At 38.5% G+C, this 14,041-nt stretch overlaps 1 protein-coding gene across 2 annotated transcripts; it reads left to right on the top strand.

Annotated features, from left to right (window-relative positions):
• The first annotated feature begins 7,583 nt into the window (after positions 1–7,583).
• Positions 7,584–8,570, top strand: LOC101832558 (olfactory receptor 10C1-like). 2 transcript variants are annotated; one of them, XM_040733598.1, is made up of 2 exons: positions 7,605–7,936; positions 8,369–8,570. In XM_040733598.1, the coding sequence occupies exons 1-2, from the start codon at positions 7,605–7,607 to the stop codon at positions 8,568–8,570; spliced, it is 534 nt and encodes a 177-aa protein (XP_040589532.1). The 2 variants fall into 2 exon arrangements, with proteins under 2 accessions (XP_005077478.2, XP_040589532.1); XM_005077421.4 differs by having other exon boundaries at positions 7,584–8,570.
• The last annotated feature ends 5,471 nt before the right edge of the window (positions 8,571–14,041 follow it).

The raw sequence follows: 14,041 nt of genomic DNA, 5'->3' as shown, positions 1-14,041 counted from the left end.
CTTCAGTTAAGGGGCATCTAGGTTGCTTTCAGATTCTGGCTATTACAAATAATGCTGCTATGAACATAGTGGACATCCTTGTTGTATGAATTTGCATCTTTTGGATATATGCCTAATAGTGGAATTGCTGGGTCTTGTGGTAGATTGATTCCCATTTTCCTGGGGAATCTCCATACTGATTTCCAAAGTGGCTTATGAGTTGGCACTCCCACCAGCCGTGGATGAGTGTTCCCCTCTCTCCACATCCTCTCCAGCATAAATTATCTTCGGTGTTTTTGATTTTAGCCATTCTGACAGGAGTAAGATGGTATCTCAGAGTGGTTTTGATTTGCACTTCCCTGATGGCTAAGGATGTTGAGTACTTTCTTAAGTGTCTCTTGGCCATTTTAGCCTCCTCTATTGAGAATTCTCTATTTAGTTCTGTACCCCACCTTTTAATTGGATCCTTTGGTGTTTTGGAGACTTGCTTCTTGAGTTCTTTGTAAATTTTAGAGATCAACCCTCTGTCAGATGTGGGGTTAGTGAATATCTTTTCCTATTCTGTGGACTGCCTTTTTGTCTTGTTGACAGTGTCCTTTTCCTTACAGAAGTTTCTTAGTTTCAGGAGATCCCATTAATTAATTGTCAATCTCAGTGTCTGTGCCACTGGTGTTATGTTCAGGAAGTGGTCTCCTGTACCAACTCATTGAAGAGTATCTCCCACTTTCTCTTCTAAGAGTTTCAGTGTGGTTTTATTTATGTTGAGATCTTTGATCCATTTGGACTTAAGTTTTGTACAAGGCGGTAGACATGGATCTATCTGCAGTCTTCTGCATACCAGTACCCAGTTATGCCAGCACCATTTGTTGAAGATGCTTTTTTTCCATTGTATAGTTTTAGCTTCTTTTTAAAAAATCAAGTGTTCATAGGTGTGTGGGTTAAAATGAGGGTTTTCAATTCAGTTCCATTGGTCTACGTGTCTATTTTTGTGTCAATACCAAGCTGTTTTCAGGACTATAGCTCTATAATAGAGCTTAAAGTCAGGTATGGTGATGCCTCCTGAAGTTCCTTTATTGTATATGGTTGTTTTGGTGAATTTTCTTGATTGGTAATTAATGTAGGAGGATACAGAACATTATAGGCAGTGTTTCCCCTTAGCTGGTGGTGCTCTAAAGAAGCAGGCTGAACAAACCATGATCAAGCAAACCAGTATGCAGCACTTCTCTGTTGCCCAGATATCAATGTTTGCTTCCAGGTTCTTGCTTTGAATTCTTTCCTTGACTTCTCTGCATGATGGACTCACTAAAAATTGTAAGATAAGATAAACCCCCTGTTTCCCAGGTTATTTATAGTCATGATGTTTGAACTCAGCAATAGAAACCCTAACTATGACAAAGATCATAAACCAGATAGTCAACTGTATGGTTGTCATGTCAAAACTGGCGGCTTCTAACATTGATGTCTTGAGGAAGTTACACAAAAACTACATCTGCTTGCTACTGAAGCATAATGTCAGCTCCAGAAGGTACTATTATAACCATGGCTGCCTCAAAAAATTTGAGCCAAACCCTGCCATCGCAAGCTCTGGTGAACTTCAGATACTACTCATTCTTCATATTCCCAACTCAGGCCACAGCAGGAAGCACTGTGGTAATAGCTTGTTTATACTCTAACAAATAAAACTTGCCTGAGGATCAGGGGGCAGAGCTAGTCACTTATTAACCATAGAGGTCTGGAAGTCTGTACAGACATGTAAGAAGTGATATGTCTGGTCAGAGAGAAGAAGTGATACAGCATGAGGAGATAGGTGCTCAGTCTCTTTTTGGCTGGGAAGTTGAGTAGGTAAGGTGACTGTGGTTTTGCTCCTCCATCTTTCAGATCTCTCAGCATTTTCTCCTATGTCTGATTCCACTGTTTTATGATTAAGACCTATCAGAACTTGTGATACAGAGCACTTCTCTGCCAGCCCAACAGCAGGCCCATGATTGATTCAAAGTAAGTTCTTTCTATGAAGATTCATCTCAGAATTTCCTCCCAGAACATGTTTTGCTGTATACCAAGTCTCTGCAAGTTGTGTTTACATGAATTTGATTCTAGGAACTTTCAAGTTTCCTCCCTGATACTTTGAATGATTCAATAGTCTTTCAAATGTATCTTGTTCTATTCAAGGTGGTTTTGTAGTTTCTATGTGTTCTTTCTATTGATTTCTAGTTTTATTGTACTATAATATGATATAATAAGAGAAATTAACTTTATTACTTTGTTGTTTTTGATATTTCCATTATGTCTTAAGATACACAAAGTCCTAGAATCAAAAGCTACCAAAACTGTTTAATGTAGAAACATGATCTGATTTTACCTGTAAAGGTTGCACAGACTAAATCAGCACTTTTTTACAATAGAAATAAAGTCCTTGAACAGATGAGTTCTTTGATGTATTCTGACAAACATTTTATAAAGGATAAATACTAACACCCAAACTCTTCCAAAAGATAGCAGAACATGAATTTTGCCCCTCTCTTTCTGTTGTCCAAATCAGGTCAATATTACCTCCTTTTATGAAGCCAAACAGATCTTTCACAGGACTGAAAATCAAACCAAAATTTCTTATAGCAAGAATAAAGCAATAACAATTACAAACACCTACCACACAATACTAGAGACTGAGTCCAGAAGAATAGTAAAACAATTTACACACTATATGATTTTTCTAGGTTATCTATAGGTGTATGATATCAGTAACAATTGCAGATGGCGATTTCATTTCATAAAATCCAAAATGCTTTCAGGATTTAAATAAAAGAGGATGATAAATTAGTAACAGAATGGAACAACCAACATCTATGGCAAACCACAGTCAACTCATTATGATGAGACTGGAAACTTTTATTCAGCTATCACTAAAAAGATAAGAACATAATATTCATCACCTTAACTCAAAACTCAGAGTGCCAAGGAATGAATAAATGCTCTGGTTTGTATGACTTGTTCTCCAGAAGATATGGCAATGCTGATGCAGTAGAAAAATGATTAAGTTGTTGGGTTACTCCTCTTGTGGACAGAGTGACTCAGATGTTCTGTGATAGAACTATTTCTCAGGAGAAAGGGCTGTTGCAGAGTGAGGCTCCTCTGCACAGAGCTGTTTCCTGATCCATAAGGGCTCTCAGGAGGGCAATGAGATGCCTCCTGAAACTTACCAGTGAGAAGAGATTGTGAGTCTCTTGGGGAAAGTAAAATGGGAAGGACTCAGAACACAGAAACATTTTAGTATAATATGCTTAGGGTTCATTGTTGCCCAGGAAAGGAGAAAGTGGGGCTGTGTCTTTGGAGTAGTAAGGCATGAACACACACACACACACACACACACACACACACACACACACACACAGAGAGAGAGAGAGAGAGAGAGAGAGAGAGAGAGAGAGAGAGAGAGAGAGAGACTGAGTCATTGCCTTGAAGGACATGGTGCTCTCTCCTGACATCAAGCATGGTTTCTCACCTTAACAAAAGCATTTCAGTGTGATGTAGAGATGAGGATGGGGATGGCGTGTGTCTCCTGTATGTTGTAAGGGAAGGATGAAGAGAAAGCCAGGAGTGGCTAATCAGAAGCAGATACCACCTTATTATCTCTTCAAGTACTGTGATTGGAGGTATGTGCCACAGCTAGTTAATCAAGACTAGGCTTGGGAAGAGGGAATTAAAATATATTAAAGAACATCTGATACTCAAAATAGTATCATTCTTTTCTTGTTATTCTATATGGTTATTGTCTCCTTCTGTTAAGGCTAATAAAGTTTATGTAGACTTGTGCATCCATCTCAGAAAACAGCTGTCTACTGTTGTTAGTCTCTTGCTTCATGGTAAATTAGAACTCACTTGTCACTGTGATACTCATGTTATATGGCAAACTATAATCCAATCAGATGATCCCACAATTTCTACTGGGTTGGCCTAAAGTGTCATTCAGCTGCATAAATGGTCCTTGGTGAGTGAATGTGATGAAACTGGGAAGCCAGGAATGAACCTCCTAACAATGTTTCCCTGATCAATCTACAGAAGTTGTGTGTGCTGTTATAGAATTCTAGAAATAGCCATTATGTAATAGTGAAATGTTCACTTCCTGATAGTTTCTAACACAGACACTGCAGTGTTTCAGAAATAATATCTAAGACTGTGTCATGACTTTAAAAGATCAGATAAGGGACCAAACCCATCAGTGAACATTTCTAACCTCATGACATCAGGGGAAAATGTGAGTTTTCACTTGTGTCATTCACAAGGCAGACCCACGTAGAGTGAGCTTGACTTAGGTCTCTGGGGTATGTAAGGTATGGAGCAAAACCAGTAATATATAAAGATCATCTCATCTCATGCACCAACTCTTGCATGTATTCAGTTGTCAATAAAAGCACAACTATTGGTATGAACCTCCAGACCTGACCAGCATTTAGTGTATACTTTATAACTCTGAGGGTTGATGCATAAAATAGAGTTGAGTATTGGTAGGAAACCATTTAACAGCTTCGCTGGAAAGATGAGGAGGATCATATCATGCAGTGTTTACAAGGAGCTAGTGAATCCAACATTTATGTCAAGAAAATGTAAGAGGTGAGAGGCAGCTGGGATATTCACATCAAAATGTTCTGACTCTTATTTCTTTCTCAAGAATTACTCCTTATGAGTAAATCATTCTCAATCCACAGATTGAGATGAAAATGTATCATCCTGGTTGTGCTTCTTAAGCTGAGTTCCTGAAAATTTAACTAAGATCAAGACTATACTCTTCATATGGCAGGCTCTCTATGCAAATACAGAAACCATTACTAAACAGGTGTTTAAGAAAATATTTCAGATTAAAAATTAGGCATTTTCTTTGTTGGCTTTTTGGTCTTTTGCTTTGCTTAATCACATAAGTTAATACATAATACATGAGAAATATGAATATTTGCAGTTAATATAGTATAGTTAAATATTTATAATACTTTAAAGTAAGTGTAAAATGCATCACATCAGAATACTCAGGGTTTCTGCAATTTTTTACAAGAGCTGAGTCCCTTGAAAGTCCAGTAATCACAGGCTTCCTACTTCATGCTCATCAGAACTTTAAGTCAGCCCATGTGTTCTCTATCCTTAAGTTTTTAGAACTTCTGCATGTATGGGTATATGTCCTCTAACAGATTCAATAATGTGTTATATACAAATATATCTCCTCAGGATAGAATATTTGTGCCCATTTATATATATGTATGCATGTTTTAATTTTCTCTTTTTCATTATCCACAATATAAAATTATAACATAGAGAACAATTAATGAATAAGAACAAAGTTTATGGATTGTGGTATGAAATTTCTCCAAATAGAGTGTACATCAAAAGTAAACACAATATGGCTGTGTGTAGGTATACAACCATGTCATGTCCTGTGTAGCTGATAAGCATTTAGCATCTGAGCAACTTTTTAAGTAATTTGGGGAATTAACTTACTTCTCATTGCAGCAACCTCATTGGGAATATATTTTTTTCTCAGCCCCTTTTGTAAGTGGTCAAATTGAGGAACAGAATTTGAACAAATAATGTTATGCAGCATTGTTGTCTATACTAAGATTTTAACTCATACACAACCTCCCAGAGTTATCCCTTGTTCTATGCTATGTGCAATTGTGTGTGTTTCTGCATGCATATACAGGTATAAAAGTACATGTGGCATGTATGCATGTACATGATTTATATATATCCATTAACATGGATAAAATAATTATTTGTAATAATTTGAAAACCCTGAAGCTCTCATTTGGTTTATGGATCAACCATACTGTGATGTACTCGCATGCAACATACATGATCTGGTGATATTTTGGTATGGCAAGTGAATAGAGAGAGGATCAAACATCTGATGGTATCACCTATTCTGCCCTTGTTGGAGAAAACATAGCACATTCAGATTTTTTTGGCAGAAAAAATGAACTTCAGCAGAGCCACAAAACCCCACAAAATAGTAAGGGTCATCTCATTTGGAAGGAAAAAATATCAGACTGAGAGAAAAATAAGTAAGATGAATCTGAAATGTGTGAGGGACATGAGATTGAACCTCAGGGGATGGGCAGTGATGGGCAGAATGAATAAGGAGGCAGAGTAAGGTAAACTCTGAAGCTTCTCATTTCGTGAGATCTTATGGATTGGTAAAGATGGCAAATGCAATGATAAGAAAAGTGAAGGCACACTCAGTCTCTGTATAAGGCTACCCTCAAAAAGAAATGAGAAGTAATAATCACCACAGTGGTAAATGCTATTTTAGCAATTTTAGTGTGAAAACCATGGAGTGTAACCGCTAGGTGAAAGAGTTGAGTGATTTCCAGAAAACAGACAAAGCTGTGCTGGAACTGAAGAATTTACCAGATAACCAATCAAGCAAGCACGCAGCAACCTACCTGTGAGAAAATGAGCAAAGAGAAAAGGAAGTGTATAAACAACATATGTCCAAAACACAACTAGTTTGATGGGATCGTAATGTGAAGTCTATTGAGATGGAAGGTTAGGAAGAAATTTCTATCAAGTCAGGCATGATGGCTTACTTCTGGAATTCCAGTATTCAAGAGACCAAGGCAGGGAAATTGGGAATTTGAGGCCAGCTTGTATTACATACCAAGACCCAACCTCCTTTACTCCTTTTTCTTTATCTCAATGAGTGACCTGAGTCACAGAATCTCATGAATTGCATTAAGAAAACAGAAATTCAGCATGCAGGCAATGATACTGTCAGTAAGAAAACATGCTCTGTTAAAAGATATGGAATATTAAGATACAGAAATCAGCTGATGTCATCTCAGAAGTGCACACATAGAGCATCGAGGGGTTGTGGTGCTGTTTGGTTGACCCTACTTCTCTTTCCTGTCTCAACTTGTGCATATTTTCTTAAGAAGCCTCTCTGACTACCTCATTAAACTGCCTCAGACATCAGGATGTGCTCTGCCTTTAAGCCCATGCATTACAGTAGTTATTTATTTATTGAATGGTTATTTGACTTTACTTTTCCTTCACGATAATAAGAGTCTTGCTTGAGGAAATTATACTTTTAATACCTGGATCTGAATAACAACAACACAGAACACTCTGGGCCCAATACGCTCTAAGGAGGGTTGGAGAGACGGTATCCATGGCAATAGGAAAGCATAGATATGAATGCATAGGACAGCAGCTTTTCTTGGTAACATACATATCTAGTTAATGAGGAACATGCAGAAAGAGTTGAACCATAGTTAATGTTTTCCCTTTTATTTTAATTGAATGATATCTTATTCTATAAGTGAGGCTGAACTCAAACCTATGGTAAGCCTCTTGTCTCAGTTTCATCAATATTGAGAATACAAGTATATACTACCTTGCCTAAATCCTTGGACACTTGGTATAATGCTCAGTAAACTTTGGGGAAAAATCACCTGATGTGGTACACAGTGAAAGCATAGGATATGAAAATCTGTGAAGAGGAATCATTATTTCTAAACTTTACTTTTATGACTGCAGGTAAAAATTATGTCTCTGACTTAAAGAGGTTCTAAAAATATCAAACTGAATAATTTCCCTCATCTGCAAGAATCCTTCTGGTGAATTGCTCTCTCGTCCAGGAGATGAATGTCAATTGCTCTCTGTGGCAGGAGAACACCTTCTCTGTCAAACGCTTTGCATTTGCCAAGTTCTCTGAGAACCCCAGAGAATGCTTCCTCCTGTTCACCTTCATCCTCATCATGTTCCTGGCATCACTGACAGGCAACACACTCATAGCCCTTGCCATTTGCACCAGTCCAGCCCTACACACCCCCATGTACTTTTTTCTGGCCAATTTGTCTCTCCTGGAGATTGGATACACTTGCTCTGTCATACCCAAGATGCTGCAGAGCCTTGTGACTGAGGCACGAGGGATCTCTCGACAGGGTTGCGCCACACAGATGTTTTTCTTCACATTGTTTGGAATAACTGAGTGTTGCCTATTGGCAGCCATGGCCTTTGACCGCTACATGGCCATATGCTCCCCACTCCATTATGCAACCCGAATGAGTCGTGGGGTATGCGCCCATTTGGCAATGGTTTCATGGGGAATGGGATGCATAGTAGGGTTGGGACAGACCAATTTTATTTTTTCTTTGGACTTCTGTGGACCCTGTGAGATAGACCACTTCTTCTGTGACCTTCCACCTCTCCTGGCACTTGCCTGTGGAGATACATCCCATAATGAGGCTGCAGTCTTTGTGGCAGCAGTCCTCTGCATATTCAGCCCCTTTTTACTGATCATTTCTTCCTATGTCAGAATTCTGATTGTAGTGCTGGTGATGCCTTCCCCTGAGGGACGCCATAAAGCTCTCTCCACCTGCTCTTCCCACCTACTTGTAGTCACTCTCTTCTATGGCTCAGGCTCTATTACCTACTTGAGGCCCAAGGGTAGCCACTCACCAGGAACAGATAAACTCTTGGCCCTCTTCTATACAGTGGTGACATCCACTCTGAACCCCATCATCTATAGTTTGCGGAACAAGGAAATAAAAGCAGCACTGAGGAGAACTCTGGGCCTGAGAAATAGTCTAACAATGAATAGGTAACAGTATCATGCAGAACTGTTCACTAATAAGAATGCACATGGAATCAGAGAAAACAAACAAATATTGGTACATTTTTGTATCTGACTTGTATTGAGTATCTTTGTAATTTTGAAGGTACCTATGTATTAGGGCAAGTTTCTAATTACTAATTCTGAAATGATGTCAAATGACGGGGATGTCCGTATGTATATGTTTCTCTTATTGGTTGATGAATAAAACACTGATTGACCAGTAGCCAGCCAGAAAGTATAGGTGGGACTACCAGACCAGGAGAATTCTGGGGAGAGAGAGGCAGAGAGAGGTCTCTAGGGAGACACCATATAGTGGCAGAGACAGCAAGAAGTCTGGACATGGAGACACACAGGTTAATAGAAATTGGTTAATAAGAGCTAGCTAGTAAAGAAGCCTAAGCCATCACTCAATCAGTTTATAATTAATGTAAGTGTCTCGGTGTTCACTTGGGGCTAAACAGCTGTGGGACCAAGTAGAACAGAAACCCAACCTAGAGTCAAATACTAAGGAATACAAGTAAAGAGTCCAGTCCAATACAGTAGAGAGTATTCTATTCTGTTTAGGATTCAGGATGACAATCTTAACTGACTAGTTATATCTCAAAAGTCTTGCAAATTCTAGCCCCTGATGCCCTTCTGACTTCTTCTTTCTATCCAGACATATCTCACATGTCTTTATTACATAGTAACTGTATACATTGTTTATTTCAGTCTATATCTCTATTTTTATAGTACCATATACTAAATGCCCCTGAATTCTTTAATAAATTATATATAACAAAATGTGTAAACAGTATGATACACTGAGCTGTTAATATATGAAACTATTTACTTTAAAATATTAAAGAAAACATGAGAAATATTTTCAGGAGTTTTTTTCCTCAATATATGTTTCTATTTAAATTAGAAACATTCATGCTTCACATGTCAATCCCAGCTCCCTCTCCCACCCCTTCTCCCTTGTCCCTCCACCAGCTCCCCCATCCCCCAACCCAATCCCCACATCATTCTCCAGGGAGGGTGAGGCCCTCCTTGGGGGATCTCCAAAGTCTGTCATTTCATCCAGAACAAGACCTAGGCCCTTCCCCATGTGTTCAGGTTGAGAGAGCATCCTTCCACGTGGAATGGACTCCCAGAGTTCATTTGTACGCCATGGTAAACACTGATCTACTACCCAAGGCCTCAGAGATTTCTGAGGCCTCCTCATTGACTCTACATTCATGGAGTTTGGATCAGTCCCCCATTGGCCTCTCAGTCATCAGTCCGGGGTTCAAGAGATTCCCCCTTGTCTGGTCAGCTGTCTTTGTGGGTTTCACCAGCACGGTCTTGACCACTTTGCTCATCACTCCTCCATCTATGTCACTGGGTTCCAGGAGTTCAGTTCAGTGTTTAGTTGTGAGTCTCTGCTTCCATCAGTCACTGGATAAAGGTTCTATGATGGCATATAAGGTAGTCATCACCTTATCATCAGGGAGGGGCTATTAATGTAGTCTCTCGACTATTTCAGGAGTTTTTATATGTTAAAAAAATCACTACTTTGGAGCCTGCAGGTCAGTTAACTGCATATCTTCACCTCTCTCTCCATTCCTCCAAGTCCTATCCCCAGTCTCATTCCCGGCTCTGCAACAGAACACCTACTGTAGTCTCCCCTTCCTCTCTGACTCCCAACCTCAACAGAGCATGTAGAGCTTCTCCTAAAATATTATTTCACCCAACTCATCCTACTACTCCAGCCTCTAACATCAACAGGCATCCCCTGGGAATAACTGACCCTGAAAGTCAAGGAAACAGGTAGGGTAACTGTATATCTTCATCTCTCCCTCTTGTCTTTAAGTTCAAACCCTCTTTTACATCCCCAGGTATATAGAAGACCCACTTATTCCAGTCTCATCTCCATCCCTGTCCCTAAATCTTGGAATATGCAGATCTTCCCCTCCAATATTTCTTCTCCTACTCATCACTTTATCCCCATCACTTAATCCAGCAGGCATTCTCTGGTAGCCCATAGGCTATTCCTGCCAGGGAAAAAAGTAATCTAAATGTGGATCTTCAATGCTCCCTCCTCTCCAGCAAATATAATCCCTCAGTCTTACTTCCATCTCTGTAGCAGATCATCTAAAAAGGCTTCCACCACCTCTCTGTCCCCATCTTCAGTGAATCATGCAGAACTTCTCCAACTTTCCTTCTTAACTCATCCTAACCTAACCCAGGCCCAACTCCAGCTGGCTTTCTCTTGGCCCCTGCCAGCCAATCCTGACTGAGAAGCATGTAGTCTAGTGAAGAAGGTAAGTGAGCTTAAGACTCAGCTATAAACTCATAATCCTACAGCCATTTAATTTTTTTGCAAAGATACAAAACTGACAAAAAGGACAGAATCTTTAGCAAATGGTGTTAGAAAAACTGAAAATTATAATGCAGAAAAAATGGAAGTCAGTTCTTATCTTTCATGCTGCACAAAACTCACTCCCATATGGATCAAGGACCTCAACATAAGACCTGATACCCTTACATTACTAGAAGCAAAAGTAGGTAATTTACTTCAACTTATAGACATAGTTGAAGACTTTCTAAATAATACTCTAGTAACATAGCAAATGAGACCAGCAATAAACAAATATGACCTAATTTAACTAAATGTACTTTGTTTCCTATTGGTAATAAATAGTTATGGATGCACTTAGATGTAAGAGAAGCTGAGATATGTTCTCAACGTAAATGGAATTATCACTCTTCACATTTTGGTTCTTATTCTGTTATTGTGAGGGTCAGGCACCTGAGCAAGAGAAAAATAACTTAATTGTTCAATTCCCTGAAAACTAATAGAATTCCCCTTGGCTATATGCCTCTTTTTCAGAATAGTAACTGCTAATATCTAAATCATAATTAAATTCAAGCAATTATATTTTAAATCTGGAAAACTATGTGCAAAAGTATGACTTCTAGTGTTTAAGGTTGAGACAACATGTACTACATGTGAACTGTCACAGACAACATTGTGCCTAGTCATTGAAGATAATAGAGAGAATGTCCTATTCAAGAATCACAATTATTCTCCCTGCCATTCCTGTTTTACTTCAACAACACATTAGATATTCAGTTATTGCTTTTTCTGTAAAGTAAGTGTTCAGTACCTTACTCATGTCTTGCTCACTAACGCTTAACTTTTAATTACAAGTTTTATTGCACATGCTTTTGATAGAAATAAGTTGGACCATTGCCAAAATCACATGTGACTAGGAAAGTATTAAATTTATTAATTTAAATATTTACAGTAAACATGACAAATATGTTTCATCAAAAGATGACATGAAAGTTAATTATGTAGTTTTGATGACTATTTTGATGACTCATGGAAAAATGAAAAAATTAGTGATTTATATTAATACTTTCAATGGTCAAATAATATGTCACAATACTACATTTCATTTCATGCCACAGGATAAGGAGAGCTTATAATAGCAGTTGACACTAAATCACATCATTCATTACATCGTGTGAGGATTTGCCAACTAATTACATTTAATCTTTTCCTTCCAAATGTCAGCACTTGCCTGCAAACACAAACAGATATGTCCAGTCTGACTCTCAAGAGGGGACTCAGACTCCTAACATCCTTCAGTGAGAAAAATGTCATTCTCCCCAAGAGAGTGAGAGGATAAGGACTCAGAGCACAGAGGATATCAGTGAAATATATTGCACTAATTGTTTTTAAGAATGTGGAAATCTCAAATATATCATTGTGTGACTACTATAGCCCCCCCTCTCACACACACACACACATATCATGTGTGGGCTTGTGTGTTTCTCTCTGTGTGTATTATGCTGGATTATTGCCTCAAAGGACATGACATTCTCCTGGGACACACAATCCTCCTGACCGCAGATGTGGTTCTTTACTGCATCAAAGGTTTTTAATGCACAGGCTTAGAGATGAGAATGAGGACAATGTGAATCCCTTGCTTGTTGTAAGAAGAGGATGCAGAGAAAGCCAGGAGGCAGACAAATAATCCTTTTGTGAAGGTATGTACCACAGCTAAGTTGTAAATACTGGGTTTGAAGAGGCGAACAAAAGTCTAAAAATGAATAGCTGATTCTCAAAGAATTTTTGGGTTCTTATTCCTATTTTAAGTATCGCCTTCATCTCTTAGGAGTGTAACAGTCAACTCACACTACTGACTTCTTCGTCAGAAAATAGCTTAAGTTTGTGGGAAATCAACACATCACTTAATGCCGTGATGTGGAGATACCCACATTACATAGTTCACTATTATCTAGTCAATTGATCCAAAATTTTCTACTGGGTTGAGCTAAAGTGACACTCAGCTGCAAAATGGTTCATTGTGAATGATTATGGAGAAATTGGGAAGTAGGGTGTAAGACTCCTAATAATATTTTCCTAACAATCTATAGAACTTGTATGCACTAATACAGGATTTTAGAAATAGTGTCTGCATGATGGTGAAGATGAACATTACCTGAGCATTTCTACATACAGACACAGCAGTGTTTCATGAATAGTGTCAATGATGTACCATGCTTTCCTTCAGCTCACAGAAGATAAGAAACATTTAGGCAAAAAAAGATGATATAAAGGACTAGGTCCACCAATGAACATATCTAATCATGTGACACCAGTGGGCAATGAATCCACTCACTTCGATTATTCATAAAGCTGAACCATACAGAGTGTTCTTGCTCTGGATCTTCAAGTTGTGTAACATATCATATAAATCAAAGTCACTGAGATACTAAAATAATTTCAACTCATATACCATGTCTTTCCTATATTGACCCACCACTAAAAACACACCTCATGATGTCAATCTTCTAAACCATGCCAGTGTTTATTGAACATTGTCTACTACAACATGACCTCCATGACATTGAATATCTGTGTATAGAACAGAGTTCATAATTGGTAGAGAACACATTACATCACAAATGTATGGAAATGGCTTCATTCTGTTGTTGTGGATTATAAACTGGATACTACAGAGGATAACTACACAATGCCCCTGACTACCTCCACATGAGGCTTCTCAGGGCAAGCAGTTCTGTATTTTTATGAACAATTTACTATGTATTTATAGTTGGCTTAAAAATGTTTGAAGCTTTTCTTTGAATTTCTGGTAGAATTCTGCACTGAGGCCATCTGGACCTGGGCTTTTTTTGGTTGGGAGACTTTTGATGACAGCTTCTATTTCCATAGGGGTTATAGGTCTATTTAAATTGCTTATCTGTTCTTGATTTAGTTTTGGCAAATGATAGCTGTCCAGGAAGTCATCCATTTCCTTTAAATTTTTGAATTTTGTGGAGTACAGGTTTTCAAAGTATGACCTAATGATTCTCTGGATTTCCTCAGAGTCTGTTGTTATGTCCCCCTTTTCATTTCTGATTTTGTTAATTTGCGTGTTCACTCTCTGCTGTTTGGTAAGTTTGGACAAAGGTTTGTCTATCTTG

The sequence above is a fragment of the Mesocricetus auratus genome, unplaced genomic scaffold, assembly GCF_017639785.1.
Source record: "Mesocricetus auratus isolate SY011 unplaced genomic scaffold, BCM_Maur_2.0 Super-Scaffold_100031, whole genome shotgun sequence".
Taxonomy (NCBI): domain Eukaryota; kingdom Metazoa; phylum Chordata; class Mammalia; order Rodentia; family Cricetidae; genus Mesocricetus; species Mesocricetus auratus.
Note: the sequence above shows the minus strand (reverse complement) of the source record. Positions and strands in the feature narration are given on the sequence as shown.

Bases quoted from the DNA above. Each gene is read 5' to 3' on its own strand.
- LOC101832558 (XM_005077421.4), top strand. From the start codon at position 7,605: ATGAATGTCAATTGCTCTCTGTGGCAGGAGAACACCTTCTCTGTCAAA.